General features: G+C 47.3%; 1 protein-coding gene across 1 annotated transcript in view; it reads left to right on the top strand.

The window, feature by feature from the left end:
- VAT1L (vesicle amine transport 1 like) overlaps window positions 1-19,130 on the top strand; it is a 150,574-nt gene that overhangs the window by 70,233 nt on the left and 61,211 nt on the right. The window contains exons 5-7 of the mRNA XM_003791311.3: window positions 6,244-6,347; window positions 8,762-8,817; window positions 12,893-13,087. Of these exons, the coding sequence (XP_003791359.1) occupies window positions 6,244-6,347; window positions 8,762-8,817; window positions 12,893-13,087 (355 nt within the window). The remainder of the gene's footprint in view (window positions 1-6,243; window positions 6,348-8,761; window positions 8,818-12,892; window positions 13,088-19,130) is intronic.

The raw sequence follows: 19,130 nt of genomic DNA, 5'->3' as shown, positions 1-19,130 counted from the left end.
GGGTCGAGAGAGAAGCATAGGACCTCCAGAGGCAGCGGAGCTGACATTGAAGGGTTGAGAGAGAAGCATAGGACCTCCAGGGGCAGGGGAGCTGGAACAGAAGGAGCAACGGAGAGGCAGGACCTCCAGGGACAGGGGAGCTGGAATGGAAGGAGTGAGGGAGAGGCAGGACCTCCAGGGGCAGGGGAGCTGGCATGAAGGGGTGAGACAGAAGCATAGAACCTCCAGGGGCAGGGGAGCTGCCATCAAAGGGGCGAGGGAGAAGCATAGGACCTCCAGGGGCAAGGGACCTGGCATCAAAGGGGTGAGGGAGAGGTGCAGGACTAATGATTAGGGAACAGACCACAAGAGGAGACCAAGACCACTTTTCCTTATTGTAGTCATCAGACAATGGGCAATGATAGCCATAACCACTTTCTTTAGACAAGATAAGTGGCGTGGGAGTAAGACCTCCAAGTGACCCACACAACAGGCCCAGGAAAGCAGGAACTGGATCTTGGGTGAGTCAAAAGCCACCCACATTGAATGATTTGGCTCTGAAGGCTGGGGACAGAGATGAGACACAGGTCCACTTGAAGGAAGAAGGACTCCAACTGTGTCCAGCCCTCTGTGAGAGGCCTACTGTGCACCAGGCACTGTGCCCAGACCTCTATAAGAGGCCTACTATGTCCCAGGCACTGTTTGGCCCTCCGTGAAAAGCCTACTATATGCCAGGCACAGTTTAGCCCTGAGTGAGAGGCCTACTGTGTGCTAGACACTATGCCCAGCCCTCTGTGAGGGGCCTACTGTGTGCCAGGCACTGTGCCCAGCCCTCTGTGACAGGTCTACTGTGTACCAGGCACTGTTTAGCCCTCTGTGAGAAACCTACTATGTGCCAGGCACAGTTTAGCTCTCAGTGAGAGGCCTACTGTGTGCCAGGCACTGTGCCCAGCCCTCTGTGAGAAACTTACTGTGCATCAGGCACTGTACCCAGCCCTCTGGGAGGGGCCTGCTATATGTCAGGCACTGTGTCCAGCCCTCTGTGAGAGGCCTACTATGAGGTAGGCACTGTGCCCAGCCCTCTGGGAGGGGCCTACTGTATGTCAGGCACTGTACCCAGCCCTCTGTGAGAAGCCTACTATGTGGTAGGCACTGTGCCCAGCCCTCTGGGAGGGGACTACTGTATGTCAGGCACTGTGCCCAGCCCTCTGTGAGAGGCCTACTATGTGGTAGGCACTGTGCCCAACCCTCTGGGAGGGGACTACTGTGTGCCAGGCATCATGCTAGGCACTCTGAAATAATGTCAGTGACAGCTAAAGCTGTGGCACAGATGAGGTCTCAGAGAAAGGAGGATTCAGAAAGAGAAAACTGAGAGGAGGGCCGAGGATCCAGCTGGACGTCAAAGTCACATCAAGGGAAATTCATTTCTTGGCAAAGTCAAAGGGTCTCTCCCCCAGTACTGGCTCTGCTGGAACCTGCCACACGCAGGAGAGAGTCTTCCTACTGTGCGGGCAGGGAGAAGCGAGGCAGCATTCACCATCAAGGCCAGGGGCTGGGGGCACAGGAAGGGCAGACATGAAGGTCTTGGATCAGCAACTCCAAAATATCTTGCTGCAGAATGCGGCCCAGAGGCCCTGCAAGCTGGGGTTATTTGTGTTGGCTTATTTTGCAGAGATTTATGTTAGCAGGAGAAAGCTCATGTAGAACAGCTACATTTGACCCTTTGCCCCCATCCCTGTGCTTCTATGTAATTATTATACATATGTGGGGAGGGTGACACCCCCAGAAATCCGGGGTGGGGGAGAGACGGGGATGGTCTTTGTGTCTCTGCAGGTGACGGTCATGATTATTTCACTGCCACAGTGCTTTTCAGTGTGAGCATGACCCAGGGGAAAGCTGGCCCCAGGCCACTGATGGAACTTGGAACATTTTAAATAGACTGGACTGAGTCAGATTCAGGGTGACCCATTTGCGGGGCTTGTAATGATTGAATGGGGACATGGCACTTTAGTAACACAACTCCTACCTGAAGAAACATTTCTACCCTCAAATGAAACAGTGTCTTCCTGAGTGGTCTAATAGACACAGTCCAAGCATCCTCACCCTCGGGGCCCTGACAATGAGATCTGCCTCTCCCTCCACCTCCCCACCTCCTCCCTGCCACTCACCTTCAAAATGATACAATGACAGCAGGAGGGAGAGGGTTTGTGGCTTCCTTGAGCTCTGTATACCAACTTATTCAGCTGTAGGAGTGCTGAGTGATGTGGGGAGGGACAGGTGGTCCAGTGGGGAGGGACAGGTGGTCCACTTGTGAAAGAGGCTGCAGCGTCCTCTCTACCCCCAGCAGCCCCCAGTTTTTCTCAGCCTCAGCAGGAGCCTGCAAGGCCTAAAGGTGACAGTGTTGCTTACCTCGGGGCTGGCCACAGCTCACCCTGTGAAACCCTGCTCTACCTCTGGGACTGTCACCTGGTTTCTACATGGGACAGATCAAACTAAGGCCCTCCCGCTCTCTGTAGTGGGCCCCGGGCTAAGTCACCTCACCTCACTGAGCCTGGGTTTGCTCATCCACAAAATGGGGAGACCAGTGGCCCTTAACTGCCATTGAATGTGAGGTGCACTCTCCTAGGAAGGTCATGGTCATCGAGCCTCAGCCCCCATGGCCTCTGGGCTGCCAGCTCCACCCGCCCTGAAGGCCGCATGGATTGCCTATTGGGTTGTCAAGGCTTTTCCACACTCTTGCTTTCCATGCCCGTTTTCTGCCAAAAGACCATCTTTAAATCAGACTGTTCCAAAAAACCCCAAAATGGTAATAAGTGCTGCCATGGACCCAGAGCTTACCACAAGCTGAGCCCTGGGTCTCACCTGCTCAGCTCATTCAAGCTTCCCCCAAACCGCTTCTCGAAGTGCAGATGTTACCACTGTCATCCCCGTCCACAGCTGAGAAACTGAGACCTGGGGTCGCTCACCTGAGATCACACAGCAAGCCAGTGTCTGAGGACACTTAACACACACGTACAACTGGCACTCCTTAGGCCTGGTGCTATGCTGTCCTGAGCTGCCCCTCGCCCCCACCCACCCACCTCCAAGTGAGCTCTTGGCTGTGACAAGCAGTCATGGGCTCCTTCTAGAAGGAGGTAGTGGCCAGGACTCATTGCCATGGCTGGTGGCCCAGAGCCTCTGACTGCTTAGGTGAAGCTGTTATGCAATTCTCCCAGGATGCCTTCCTCATGTCACCTGGCCAGTTCCTGCTCATCGGTCGCTGCTCAGCAGAAAGGTCATCTTCCTAACCTCCTGAGTGGCTCTGTTAGATCAGGGATTTCTCTGTGTCCAGGTTGTCCACAGATTTCCTCCCTCTTAGCCCACAAGTCCCTGAATGGTCAGAGCAAGCTCAAACTTCTATCTACATCTTCCCAGCTCCACACACAGCACCCACTGGAAATAAACACTCAGCAAATGGCTTTCCAGTGGCTGTGAATTTAGGGTAAATCTGTGCAATTCTGACCTTGGGCCTTCCCTATAAACCAGGGTGTAAAGAACAGCTTGAAAATAGAGACCTTTTGGCCTAGATATTTGGAATAACATGATCGAACTCTGGATATGTGTGATTTATTTTAAGATGCAATTTAAGCCCGATTTCTTCAAAGACTAAACTGACTGCTCCCCAGAGCTGTTTGCCAATGTAATGCTTCCGTAGTTACACTGGCCTGGATGTTTATTGAGTCTTAAATTTAGAGTGGTGAAAAGCCAGCTTTGTAGTTAAACTAGACCTAGGTTTGAATTCCAGCTGTTAACAAGAGCTTGGGCCCAGTGGCTGCATCTGTAAGCCTCACTTTCTTCATCAAAAAAGTGGAGTTGCAATGCTTGCCCCATAGGCTTGTTATAAGGATTAATTATGAAAAAGCTGGTGTATAGCAGAGGCCCAAAGAGTGAGTTTCCTTTGCAAAGAAACAAACATATACAGACTTGGAATACTGGGATTTAAAAGGCTTCCTTCATTCTCTTTTGCTCATTATTTGTTCATTTAATTATTCATACATTCACTTAGTCATATTTTGGGGGAACCAGTGCCTTGTCCAGCAGGAAGAAAAGGGCTGTGGAAATAAAAATATACCTCACAAACATGGTCTCTGACTCATGGAGCTTATATTTGATAGAAGAGACAGTTGATAAGTAAGTAAACATAAGTACTTAGAGCCCATGATGGACTAAAAAGTATCTCCAGTGTAGACACTAACACAAGAAGGGAAGTGAAACAGGGATTAATTGAGGGTGGTTAGTTACAGCTCTTCTGGGGAAGTCACGCTGAGGGAGACCTGAAGTGTAAGAAGGATCTGGCTCTAAAGAGAGCTGGGAAAGGGCTGTTCGGGCAGAGATTATGGCATGTGCAAAGGCCCTGTGGTAGCTGCCAGTGGGGGACAGGGAAGTGGGCAAGTGTTTCTGGGCTGCCTCTTGCTGTGGGCAGGCTCTGTATTTCTATAGGCCAAGGTGGGGCAGCTAATGCAAGGTGCAGCTGGCAGTTTGTGGGAAAGAACGTGAACCAGCAAATGCAGTAGAGACATGAGGGACATCAGAGAAGGAATGAAAAGCCAAGACTGGGCAGGTCCATAGGGGTGTGTCTGGTGGTGTGCACAGCCTGAACACAGGTGGGCATCCTGCAGGCAAGGGGAAACAGAAGCTCCAGAGTCAGATTAACGTGACTTTGTATCTACACCGCAGAGGAAGGCAGAGAGGGATGAAAGCCAATCCCTGCCAGACCAGGTGCCCCGTGAAGACAGGGAACGTGTTGGTTTTGTTCACAACTCTGTCCCCAGTACCTCAGACAGAGCCGGGACCACGACCCTTGTTCCACAAATATGAATTAACTGAATGACTGTCGGGGGGGAGGGGAGCTAACCATTTACATGTCACCTCATCTCATTCTTACCACAAAGAAACATGCTAAGCTCCCCTTGACGACAAAGAAAGCAAAGAGTCAGAGAGGCTGAGTGAGATGGCTGCATACAAACTCAGACCCTCCGTCTCCATGTTCACTTCTCCAGCGCAGCCTGGTGCCCCGTACCAGCCACCAGCCAAATTCTTATAATTGGACCCAGGAGAGTTCCTGCCCTAAAATTTAAAATTTCTTTAAATTTTAAATTAATATGAGGGTATAGAAGATTAGGTTACATTGTTTGTGTTTGTTAGGTAGAGTCCAGGCTGTAGTTGGGCCCCTCCCCAGCTGTGCCATGTCCCCTTCCACTGTGCCTGTGAGGTGACACTCACCAATCCCTGCCCTCCTCTCCCCTTCCCCCCCACACTTGAATTTAATTGTATTTTTCTGCTGTGTCGGAATGTATTTGTTCATCTACTGGTTTCAAATTAATATTGAGTACAGTGGATACTTGCTTCTCCATTCTTGTGATAATTTCAAAGAAGAATGTTCTCCAACACTATCCTCACAATCCATCCTCGCATCTTCTTCCCTGCCCCGACTCCTCTGCCTTTCCTTAGTGTTTCATCTAGATAATCCTGACTATGCTCCCTATTTTAAGGTAAAGTGATCAGCGCCGTAATTCTACCTGCAACCTTAAATCCCCCTTGCTACGTATTAATATTCACAGGTTCTAGGGCTTACAATGTGGATATCTTTGCAGTCCATTATTTTGCCCACCACACAGAGGTAAATAAAGGATAGAAAGAGACCCAGGATTGATTTTAGAGTTTCGTTCTTTCTAGGTTACAGTGAATGGTCTTTCATGGTCAAGAGCAGGGGTCCTCAAACTTTTTAAACAGGGGGCTAGTTCCCTGTCCTTCAGATCGCCGGAGGGCCAGACTATAGGCCCTGGGACAAGTTGGCTGCTAAGGAGGGGACAGGCAGTGGCGGTAAAAACACCCGGCGGGCTGGATAAATGTCCTAGATGGGCTGCATGTGGCCCATGGGCCACAGTTTGAGGACGCCTGGTCAAGAGGGACCATGGGCTGAAAACCTAGGCAAAGCCCTGTTGGCTCTGAGAAGTGTGGATACAAAAGTAACACTACTTTCATTCAAATTGAGGGAGTTGGGGGAGGCGGGCACAGAATGGGAAAACACTTTGTTTCTACTTCTGCAGGTTAAACAGGAGATGTGGAGTACTCATCTATTATTATTCCTGCCCTATCTCTCGCTGCTCCCAGAGCCCTCATGGTTCCCCTTCTGGTAGTCAAACCATATGACGTGTAAAAGGAAATGGATCAGCAGGGTCGCTGACAGGTCACAGCATTTAGCCTTGTCTTCTCACCCTTTAGAATCTCTGCTGAAGGCGTGGACATCGTTTTGGACTGTCTCTGTGGGGACAACACTGGCAAAGGGCTCAGTCTTCTCAAACCCCTGGGAACTTACATTTTGTATGGTGAGTGCAAAACAGCTTTGGGGCCGTGGTTGGTGACAGGGAACACTGCCTGCCTATCTACAGACAGAGGCTCTGAAAGTGAATGGTGCTGATAAGCGGAGCACAGTGGTTTTGGGGATCTTTACTCTTTCCTATATTGCTGTGAGCTGTTTCCAATTATAAAAATAACATATGTCATTTCAAATGTGATCCTGGCTTGACACCTGTAGCTCAGTGGTTAAGGTGCTGGCCACATACACTGGGACTGGCAGGTTCAAACTCAGCCCTGGCCTACTAAACAACAATGACAATAACAACAACAACAACAAAAATAGCCAGGCATTGTGGCAGACACCTATAGTCCCAGCTACTTGAGAGGCTGAGGTGAGAGAACTGCTTAAGCCCAAGAGTTGGAGGTTGCTGTGAGCTGTGATGCCACAGTACTCCACCCAGGGCAACATAGTGAAACTGTCTCAAAAAAATAAATAAATAACAACAAATCAAATGCAGTCCAATAGGCCCACCCAATATGGTCACTAATACGAGCAGAATCAATAAAGGACTTGACGTGTGGAAGGTGCACAGGTAGAAAAATATTAATGGCTTCAAAGGACACTCACATGAGAAGGTTTAAAAGACCCACAGTAGGGTGGGGAAGAAAGGCTGGGATCTGGGGAGTTTAAGGAAGGTTGTATTGGAGATGGAGGTTAGAGTCTCCTTCCCCTCAGCCGCTCCTGAACATCCCAATCAAGACAGAAGCTCTGGGTGGATGGAGCTCAAGTCCAGTGCCAGCTGCTCCCACATCCACTTCTGTGCTCTTAATTGTGGGGAAGATGCCTGAGAAACAACTGCAAGTCGGTTCCCTGCAGCACAGTGGGGCTCCAGAGCCTCCCTCCCCACTCCTGTTTCCTCTCCTCTGTCAGAGACACACAGACTGATTTATTAGTCTCCACAAAGCAAGATAGGCACATACGAAGCCCCATGTCACATTCCAAAGCCAAATTATATTGGGAACATCTGATGTTTGAAATTCTTGGTACCTCTGTCCACTGATGGTACAATAAAAAATTGAGCCTTAATTTTAAAAACCCACTTATTGCCTTGCTCCTCTGCCTCTGAAAGCAATATTGGAGGTGTATAAATATCCAGGCATCTTTCTGTCATCATCAGATCATTCTATCAGAAAGAGTTGAGCTCACCAGCCCTAGGGTAAAGTGATTTCAATCATGGCCGCATATTCGCTTGGAAATGGATGCATAACTTATTATTGATGACAGAACTTAGGAGAGTTCGTGCACGTCACAGGGGTGTCGGATATGACTAACACTGGAGTCAAATGCAGACGGACAATTTATTCCTCCTTACCATTTACCAGGAGTTCTATTTTTGCCCCAATTCCATGATGTCATTTTGTTGAAATTTGACTTGATCATCTCACAAGCATCTAATTCATCCCACTGATGACTCGGTCACTAATCTATGAAAGCCTGGTACTGTGATACCTAGGGGTAGTCACCCCATAAAAGCAGAAGTGATGGTTAACAGACTCTAGTTTATCCTGGCCAAATCACTAAGTTTAATGTATGTATACATGCCTATTTCATTCAGTAACTATTCTCTGAGAAGAACTTACTCCCAAATCTTTGGAGATATGGCAAGAAGGTCATTGAAAAGGCACCAATATAGTACCTGAGTGCTCCCCATACTGCTAAGAGCTCTCTTATCTGGGCCGGCCACCTGAGACCCACAAGCAGACTTTTCTCTCTATCTGGGCATCTTAGAGAACCTTTCTCACCTCCATCTCCCACCTGCCTGAGTGTGGCTTGTTCTGAAGGGCAAAGCTTGGTTTCTCATATCACTGGTCTCACTTATCACCTTTCTGTGCAGACCTTTCTGGAGCAGACACATCACCCCATTTCCTTGGCTTCTGACCATATTTTCATCCCACCTGCCACCTTTTATACTCCACTGTTCCTGTCCATTTACATTCCGAGCTCCACCTCTCTCACCAGTTGAGTACCCAACCCATGTCAGAGCCTCCAGCCCCTCACTTGCCAGGAATCAAACTCAGAATCATAAACGAGCTTCACTAAGCAGTTTATTTCCCAGTCTCAAAGAGCAAAACCAAGAAGACGTTTCACCAACTCATCATGCCATTTAGATGTTGGCCCATATCACACTTGTAAGTCCCATTTTCCAAAGCAGTGAAACAGTCAGTCACCATAAGAAATGTTACCTTCTCCTTGAGCCCAGGGACGCCTACCTACAATAGTCGCCTTGATGCCCCACTCTCATTTCCCTCATGTTCCTAAGGCTTGATTCAATTCGTTTTCAAGTTCTTGCCAGTTCTGGACCAAACGACTGCCATTTTCAGGTGTAACGAGAGATGTTGATGTCCGTGAGCATGGCTTGATTTGGGAATCTTCCATTTGCAGGCTCATCCAACATGGTGACTGGGGAAACCAAGAGCTTCTTCAGCTTTGCAAAATCGGTGAGTATCCATGCATGGCTGCCCTCCTGTGGTGGTGCTGTGACCTGCAGGCCGTGAACTCCCTCAAGACACCGACCTCACCCTCTTTGCCTCCACTTACATCCCTCATTTTCAACAAAGTCTCCCTTCTTGCCCTGCTCACTGTACATGGGCAGGAACCAAGCCTTGGGCTACTTCTGCCTGAACAAAGCAGAAAGGCAGGAATGTTGTTAAAACTCAAGAAAGCCTCATTTCGATTTCAACAGAGATTGCTTACATGTTGGTTGTTTTGATCATCACTCAAAAACGAACTTAGGCTCCGTGCATTTTTATTTGCTTCATCTCCCTGGGGGTATCTCCCCCTGAGATTTCTCCACATCCCATCCCAGTGAGTGGGAAATACAACTCTAACGAGCTCCCGGGGTGATTTGGAGACACAGGCAAGTTTGTGAACCACCATCTCAGGTGATGACGTTCTGAATGTGGTGGCTACTTGGTTTGCCATTGAGAAGCCACATCTCTGGGCATTTATCCCCTGCAAACTGAGGCCTGTATCCCCATCTAGAGCTATACTTGCTGGAATTAAACTAATGTGGACCTGAGCTTTGGTTTTTACCCTACTCACCCCAACAGAGGACTGTTGCTTCTTGGGGGTGCCTGTTTGCCTCCCCCCTACTCTTAGCCTCCTTTGAAACTGGGTCAGCATTCATTAGTCCATCTTGAGAAGCATTTCCTGGGCACCTGCTATTTGTGGCACTGTGCCAGGCCTTGAATGTCACAGAGAATGAGATTGGTGCTTTTTCTGACCCTGTAGGCCTCCTATTCTAACAAAAAAGAGGAACCCCAAATAAGAAAGATGTATCAATCACATGATTGTAAACAGCTATCAAAACTTTGGAGGGGGATAAAAACAGCGTACTGAAATATATAGAAAACACAGAAAATATAGGGTGGGGTGGAGGCATTTAGAATAAGTGGTCAAGGAGAACCATGGGCAGGAGGTAGGAGTTAGAATTCCTTTTACATGTGAGTGCGGCACTGTGGAATATTCACATGCCCCTCAAGTGCCAGCTCTGGCTGCTTGAAACTTCACCCCTAAACATTGCCTGACCCTGGGATGGGTCATACTCCCTGCACTTGTGAGATTAGAATTAAAGGCCTCTCTTTGCTTGTGAGCTTTTAAGCCTGGGTCAAGGATCATTTTGACCACAGAATCTACAGAGGAACAAGAATGGAGTCTAATGAAAGATGGTTCTGGAGTGCATCCCCCCAAAACAGTCTTTGTCCCACTAACAGATGCTCTGTGGTTGTGGCTATAAATAGCATGATGCTCTGGGTAACCACACTGATCCCAAATTATGTACAATTTATAAGAAGTCTTTCCCTTTCTCCTCCTAAATGCATAATTCTTGCATACAGTGTTAACAAATGACTGCAGTGAATTCCATGCTCAGTGAAGGCATTCATAAAAGCACAACCAGGGCGGAGATGGAGATTTCTCTACCAAAAGAGATGCCCATTACCAGGATGCTTCGTAGGAAGAGGTCAAGAGTGATGGCCTTTCAGAGGCCTGGTCAAAAACTAGTTGGTCACTTAGAAGAAAACTGAAGAAAGGGCATGCCAGGAAAAGGAATGATGACTTAGATGTGTGTGGAAGGTTCCACAAAAGAAAATTTTTTTCCCAATACATTCAAGAAAGGGTTAGAAATTAAAGGCATATTGGAGTCAGACATAGATTTTTCGCTCAGCTATCTTCATTACGTTTCATTAGAGCTGTGCCTCAGTCTTTGTTAAACATGCCATTTGCTTTCACACCACAATGACAACGACCCTAACAGGAAGTTCACAGAGCAGTCTGCAGATCAGAGAACGCAAAAATGTCCCTTTAAGTTAAGATGATAATAAAAATGGCTTGTGTTCCTAGAGCACCTTGTACTGTGACAGATACTCTCTAAACACTTCTCAGACATAAACACATTACCTCCTCACAACCACCCCCTGAGGTCTGGGGAGGGAACTGCACACAGAGAGGTCACGTGCCTTGCCCAAAGTCACACAGTTGGCAAGTGACAGAGGTGGGATTCAACTCTCGGCGTTTGGCTCTAGAACTCTCTTACCAACAACTTTGTGTTCATTAAACCGCATTGAGGCATGGAAGACACATTGAGAATCAAATGATTAATTATTTTTCTACCTTTTTCTTGATGCCAAGAAGCCATGGTCAAGTGCACGGCTCTTGTTCAGCCAGCGCCCAGGAGGCCCTGACCAAATGTACTTTAGTAAAGAATTTCACATTTTAGCGTCACCATTGTTTTCAACCTATCTTTCCTACACTTATTTTCCTAAAATGAGTTTTCCAATTAAAAACAAAATCAAAATCTTTTACTTTGGGGAGACTTTTCAATTCTGTTTTGAAAAGAGACAGGAGATTTTACAGACACATTTATATATACATATGACTTAGATATGTGTAGAAGTTTCTAGAAAAAAAAATTTGTCAGACAAAAGACTTCTATATCTGATTCCAGTATGCCAACATACACCTATACACATATATCAAATCATATCAACATAAATGTCATAAATGTTCCTAAGTGCCCATCACATTCCTCTTTGCATTCCAATATTAAAGCTGAGATCAGGCTCGGAGCCTATAGCTCAACCGGCTAAGGCGCCAGCCACGTACACCTAAGGTGGCGGGTTCGAATCCCCAGCTCGGACCTGCCAAACAACAATGATGGCTGCAACCAAAAAATGGCTGGGCGTTGTGGCGGGCGCCTGTGGTCCCAGCTACCTGGGAGGCGGAGGCAGGAGACTCGCTTAAGCCCATGAGTTGGAGGTTGCTGTGAGCTGTAATGCCACGGCAACTCTACCCAGGGGGACAGCTTGAGGCTCTGTCTCAAAAAAAAAAATGCTGAGATCAAACATTTTACCTCTCAAAGCCCTTTAGAAAGTGGAAGTGTAAATTTCTAACCTAGAACCTGCACCCAAGGAAAAGCAACTGAACCAGAATGATTTATAGGGAGAGGTTAAGAGTGATGATGGTCCTTTCAGAGGCCTGGTCAAAAACTCATTGCATTGAAAGATGGTTCTGGAGTGCATAACCAATTGCACAATTGCATAACCATCTCTGTAAGTTACTTCTTTTGATGTCTGGAGGGGGAGAGAGGAGAGACTGGAACAGAGACGGCCACATTTACCGGTTGGGCATCTTCTGCCCAAGTTGTCTCAACTCTAGTCTGTTGATAATTGGGGCTGGGTAATGCTTTCTTATGGAGCCCGTCCTGAGCCTTGTGGGATGTTCAGCAGCTTCCCTGCCTTGTACCCACAAGATGACCAGTAGTGGCATTGCTCCCCCTTCACCTCAGTCATCTCAGACAAAAATATCCCCACGTGCTGTCTTGCCCCCAGTTGAGAACCACTGAGTCCTTCCCACCACTCGGGCTCCATCACTCCTTCTCGCCGTTCCTTTCCCTAAACTCCCCTTCCTTCCTTGTCTTTCTGTGTTGGGCTCCTGCGCACCTGTCCGGGAGGTACCTTCCCCTGAAAAGCTGCTCCTACAGTTGGAGTGGCCACCTGCAGCGAGGCCCCCACCACACTGTGTAAACATCTGTGCCATCCTAACCCTTCACCAACCCATCCCCACCACCACCGTTCACTAAGCCCAGCACTGTACACGTCATTCTCCCAGAACACATAGAGGCACCATCGGGCCACTGGGGTTGGTTGAGAAAAGTGAAACATTGCGGACACCAGGGGGTCAATCATAGAGCAGGATTCAACTCTGGAGCCAATGCTCTTAACCATGCGTGTACCTGAGGTTTCAAGGACAGGTGGCCTTGAGTTGGCTTGGGGTTCTCTCCCCTACCTAGACCCTGCACATCTTATAAGCATCACTGTTGTTTCCTGCACACCAGCAGCAGTGCCTATCAAAATAGATGCTTTAAAAACATACACACCCCACCAAGAGCCGGCCCTTGGACTCTGCTCCCCTGCAGCCCCGCGCTCCCCCTGCACAGCTGGCAACGGTGGTGGTGATGCTGCCGCTGCAGTCCGGGACTGAGTCCCTCTAACCCAGCACCATCTCTTCTTACAGTGGTGGCAGGTGGAGAAAGTGAACCCCATCAAGCTGTATGAGGAGAACAAAGTCATCGCCGGCTTTTCCCTTTTAAATCTGCTCTTCAAACAGGGCCGGGCAGGCCTCATCCGAGGAGTGGTGGACAAACTCCTGGGGCTCTACACCCAGAAGAAGATCAAGCCAGTGGTGGACTCCTTATGGGCTCTGGAGGAGGTAAGGGCGGTGCTTTTTCTCAGCACATCACCTTCTCTTCTTAATCCAGGCAGGTCTGGGCAGCCAAATACAATCTTTTACTAAATGACTTTCTTTTTCCAGGTTGGTTTGTTTTAAAGGAGAGCCCTGAAAAGTCATTTTCCCACAGTGTAGTACTTGGATGGAAGAAATACTTTAAGTTCCTTTGTGTTTCTTGATCAAACCATGTGCCATTTGTGCTATGAACCTTTCACAGGGAGGTCACCAAACTTTGGTGGCTGTGTGCAGTTCAGTCTCTTGGCCTCGGTGTGCAGCACCATGTACGCTGCAAGGGATCACGGTCAGAGCAGAAAACGGCCCAGAGCAAAAAGGATTTGGGTGCTAAGCCTGATACTTTGAGCCCCTGAGAGGTATTGGCTATCGTGATGGCCTTTGGAATGATTGCTATGACTGTTGGGTCTAGTGTTGCACTGAGTCTTTTTGTTAATGAATCTGCCCAAAGTCAGAGTATTTGAAAGCTTTCCTTGCGCATGAAAAAAATTAAGAACCTACAATGTAGCCTTGAACCAGGAACTGGTTGTCTTGGCCCATGTGGGGCTTTGCTAGGAGGAGTCAGGGTCTCGAAAATCCTTCAGGACAAAGGCAGCTTGGGCATTTGAGAAGTTAGTTGTGGCAGCTACTTGTGAGCTGGGTGTCAAGAGGTGCTTCACTTAAAAAAAAAAATCTTTCTAAGTCTGAATTTTATAACCTTGGCATCAGGGTGTAATAAAGCCCCTGAAAAATATTTTAAAATATGTGGAAATGTTTTTTGTTTGCTTTGTTTTGCATTTTGCATGAGCGAGATGCCGTATGATTTTGTGCTTTTGAGACTCACAGCTTTAAATAATATAACAAGTACTAAGTTCTAGGGAACAGATAGAGGGGTGTGCTTCTGCCTGGAGGGCTGTTGCTATTCACCTAATGGACTAAGGTGGCTCAAATCAAATGATTTCTCTAAGCACAAAAATCCTCCCAGAAAGGCTCTTGGGGTGGGAGGGGATCACTGTGTAATAAAACACCACCAGTCCTGGATCTGTGGACCAGGAATGTGCCCATATGCATCTCTCAAATACTATGGAGTCATGTACAGTCTTAAAATCCCAACTACCAAAAGACCTCGTTTCTTAGGAAAAAAGAAATACACACGCATTACAGAAATTGCCAAATCAACCAAAAATATAAGGAGAAAATAGCCAGTGCACGTCGCAGAGAAGGACAACTTCGTGAATGTGTTGGTTTGCTTCCCTCCAGTCTTTTTCCTATTGCTCAGGTTCACTGTGACTCAATTCCTTGCTAAACCAAATCTGATTACTTGTGCCTTCTGCCGTGTCATGGCCAACAGGCCCACTGCTACCATTTTCATGAAAATGTTTGAGATGAGTCAGGCATCCATATAGTATTCCCTACGGCCTCTAACTGGAATGGGGCAGGGTTAGGCTGCATGGGTCTTGGGTTCTCAAGGGTCGAGAAGGAAAGAAAACTGGGAATAGTCACGACCAGGGCTAAGAGATGAACTGGGCTTAAACACAAGGCTCAACGGGACCCAACAAATCGTTAGCATTTTGGCAAGGAGTGAAATCCAAGAGGGCTTCAGTGAGTTCTTATTCTAGTATCTGAAATCACTCATTGGTCACAATGCTAACTGTATTCATTCACTGAGAGCTGTGTGTCCAGTACCGTGCAGATGCTGGAGATATTATAGTAATACAGTGCTGAACAGATGGCCAAGACCCTGGGACTTCATGTAGCTTAAGTTCAGAGGGGCAGGAAGGGGCAGAAACACGGACATGAACAAAGATACGCAGGGCAATTGTCAAATGTAGTAAATTCATGGAAGGAGATGAATTAGGGTGTATGCCAGCGAGTAAGTGGATAAAGACCTAGTTTCCACAGAGCAGTGTCTCTCAACCTCTTTTTCATTGCTGCCCCCCCCAAGGCGTATCTTTAGACATAATTTTGCTTAATTAACACCCCCATGAAGTTTTTAATATCGTATATATGTGTGTATGTGCATATTTATGTCCTGAATGTGTATCTGTGCTTTTATATGTTAAATGAGTAATACTGAGGATTTCTTGAGACTGGGAGTTTGAGACCAGCCGGGGCAATATAGCAAGACCACTGCATCTCAAAAAAGTATTAATAATAATAAAAACTTAGGGGTGTGGATGGGTGGAGGGAAAGTGATTGGAGGGATCATCTCTATAGTTTATCTTTCAAGGGTACAAATGAATCTTTCTAAAAGTAGAATATAAACACCTTAACACAATAACTAAGAAAATGACATAAAGGCTATGTTAACCAGTTTGATGAAAATATTTCAAATTATATATGAAAACACCACACTGTACCCTGTGATTACATTAATGTAACCGCTAACATTTAATTAAAAAAATAAATAAATAAATAAAAACTTAGCCAGGCACAGTGGTTCACACCCACAGTGCCAGCTGCCCTGGAGGCTGAAGCAGGAGGATTTTGCTTAAGTCCAGATGCTTGAGGCTACAGTGAGTCATGATGATGCCATTGCACTCCAGCCTGGGCCACAGGGCAAGAAGACTGTATTTATATATTTTTTAAAGTAATTTTTTTAATCTTCTAAGAATCACTTTGCACCCTTTTGGGGTGATAGTATGCTTCATTGAGAAAGCATGTTGTAGAGTAACTTTCTAAAAAAAGTTTTCTCTGAATAGGTGTCATTTGGGCTGGGACATGAAGGAGGCAAAAAAACTCCCCCAAAAACTGAAAATGAGGAACACTAAAACCAGAGAGACCCTCAAAAACAAAGAGAGGTGGAAAGATCTTGGTGAACTCCAGGATGGATTGTTGTGAGTCAGGGAAGGACTGTTGCAAGGAGAATCTGAATAGCTCAGCAGGGGACAGATGGAAATTTGAATTTTACTCCAAGTACCAAGAGGGGGGCTGCCCTAAGGTCAGAGTCAGGAGGTGCCACAGCATCCTGTCCCCCAGGGCATTATCTGGCAGGGAAGAAGTTGAAATTGCTATTCCGGGTTCTGTGTAACTAAAGATGTGTAATACACAAGGAAGATCTGACTCCAGCTAGGGAGGGGAAGGGAGAAGGGAACATGTTCGTTCACCCTGCTGGTGGGACTGCAAACTAGTCCAGCCTTTTTTGAAAATAAGTATGGATCCTCAAAGAGCTAATAGTAGAAGATCCATTTGATCCTGCAATCCTATTACCAGGCATCTACCCAGAAGAAAAAAAAATCATTTACCATAAGGACAACTTGCACTAGAATGTTTATCACAGCTCAGTTCACAGTGGCCAAGATGAGGAAACAACCCAAGTGCCCATCAACTCATGAGTGAATAAACTGCTATACGCTTACCATGGAATACTAGTCAGCCACAAAGATGGAGACTTTACATCTCTCGTGTTTACCTGGATGGATCTGGAGAATATCCCCCTAAGTATCACAAGAATGGAAAAGCAAGCATCCCGTGTACTCAATATTACTAGTAGGAAACTAGGAGATGAACTACAGACCCACAAGAGAGAAAAACACAATTAAATTCAAATAGGGGGAAGGGGTAAAGGAGGAAGGGGGTTTGGTAAGCTCTCACCCAACAGGTACCATTAAGTGGAGAGGGCACACCTCCCTAAGTTGTGAAGGGCACAACTACAACTTGGACTTCACCTAACAGATGCATACAACGTAACCTAATTCTTATACCCATATATTAATCTGAAATTGAAAGGGCTGACTGAATCACAGGTCAGGAAGCCGCAAAGTGGGAAGCTCAGCTCTCACTAGGGAGGGTCTGGCCAGGCACACATGGCCCATATAGGGCAGCAAGACGAATTCCCTACCTTCAGACACACTGGAGCTGTAGGGAGCGGCTGGAGGACAGAGTCTGCAGAGGAGGCAGTGCAGAGGGACGCAGGGTCAAGGCTGGCAGCTCGTGTGAATGAGGCCAGAATCATGCAAGTGAGTCCAGGACTACACCTCGAAAATGCTTCTCGAGTCCACAGGCTTCCTCCACTGCCACTCCTTGGGCTGTGTGGAAGCAGGTCTCCCTCCTGTAAGGAGACTGGTCCCTCACTTCCAGGGTGATCTGCCCAGCTGCTGCAGTGGCGTTAGCAATACCTGAGCTGGGTTATAGCCACCTTGCTCAGAGTCTTCCCCTGCCGTACCTGAGATTCCATCTGAGTTCTTCCCTGAGATCTAAGGCCCTGCCCACTCTGACTGCCCGCCCACTCATCAGCCTCACTTTGTTCACCTGACAGCCTCCAGCCAGACTTCAGCAGGACACCTGTGTCTAGTCCGTGAGCCCACCAGTCTTCCTGGTCTTTATCATCTGAACCTGTGGCTGATTCTACGTTGAACTTTCCTCCTCCCAATGTTTGCCAATCTCCTTCCTTCTCATAGTTCACCTCTCAGCTTCAATATGACCTATACAGAGAAGCCACCCCAAGCCCCTCTCATTCTCTCTCCCTTTCCCCTATTTGAGACACTCCATTGTACCTACCACTGGTTGAAATGATCTCTTGGTTTTCAGGGGTTTCTTGTTTTTGTTTTTTTGAGGCAGAATCTCATTTGTTCACCCTTGGGTAGAGTTCCCCGGCCTCATAGCTCAGAGCAACCTCAAACTCCTGGGGTCAAGTGATCCTTTTACCTCAGCCTTCCGAGTAGCTGGGACTATAGGCACCCTCCACAATGCCTGGCTAGTTTTTTAGAGACAGGGTTCACCCTTACTCAGGCTGGTCCCGAATGCCTGAGCTGAAGCAATCCAGAGTGCTGGGATCACAGGTGTGAGCCACCACGCCTGGACTGAAATGATCTTACTCATGTGTTAACCTGTTCAACTCTAGCCTCCCTTTGCTAGAATATGAGATCTAAACCCCAGTGCTGAGCACAGAGGAGGTGCTCAATACATATGTATTATGGCTTGGCACCTGTGGCTCAAGCTGCTAAGGCACCAGCCATATACACCTGAGCAGGAGGGTTCAAATCCAGCCCGGGTCCATCAAACAACAATGACGGCTGCAACCAAAAATAGCCAGGTGTTGTGGCAGGCGCCTGTAGTCCCAGCTCTTTGGGAGGTAGAGGCAGGAGACTCACTCGAGCCCATGAGTTCTCCAAGGAGACTTGCTGTGAGCTGTGATGCCATAGCACTCTACCCAGGGGGACAGCTTGAGGCTCTGTCTCAAATAAATAAATAAATAAATAAAATGTACAATTCAATGATTATTATTATAGTCACAGAGTTGTACAACCACCACCACTATATAAATCCAGAACATTTTCATTACTACCTCACAAAAAAATTCAATACCCATTGGCAGTCACCCCCACCCTGATTATCTCCGAACTCACACCCTAGGCAACCACTAATCTACTTTGTTTCTAGGGATGTCTATTAGGGACATTTCCTATAAATGGAATCGTACAGTTTGTGGTCTTTTGTAACTAACTCATTCCACTAACTTCATTTCCAGCCATGGAAATGAAAACTCACCTTCATTTTTCAAGGTTCATCCATGTTACGGCATGTACCGGTATTTCATTTCTTTTTATTGTGGAATAATTTTTTTTTTTTTTGAGACAGAGTCTCACTTATGTCACCCTCAGTAGAGTGCCTTGGCACCACAGCTCACAGCAATCTTAAACTCTTGGGCTTAAGCGATTCTCCTGCCTCAGCCTCCCAGGTAGCTACAGGTTCCTGCCACAACACCCGGCTACTTTTTTTGTTGTAGTTGTCATTGTTGTTTAGCAGGGCTGGGCCAGGTTTGAACCCTCCAGTCCTGGTGTATGTCGCCCAACGAGCAACGGGCACCAAGCCAGTGAAATAATATTCTACTGCATGCTATTCCTTGCTCTCCTCATCTCCTTGCTTTCACCATGAGTTCTAAAGCACACCCACCTTTCAGCACCAATGCTATAAAAATAAGAAGTAGCACACAGGCAGCAGTGTTATTATGAGTGGCCCTTAGAAACGACTTAGGAGGCTTGGCGCCTGTGGCTCAAGTGGCTAAGGCGCCAGCCACATACACCTAAGGTGG

The sequence above is a fragment of the Otolemur garnettii genome, unplaced genomic scaffold (genome assembly GCF_000181295.1).
Source record: "Otolemur garnettii isolate 467f Iridium unplaced genomic scaffold, OtoGar3 scaffold00047, whole genome shotgun sequence".
In the NCBI taxonomy this organism is placed as follows: domain Eukaryota; kingdom Metazoa; phylum Chordata; class Mammalia; order Primates; family Galagidae; genus Otolemur; species Otolemur garnettii.
Note: the sequence above shows the minus strand (reverse complement) of the source record. Positions and strands in the feature narration are given on the sequence as shown.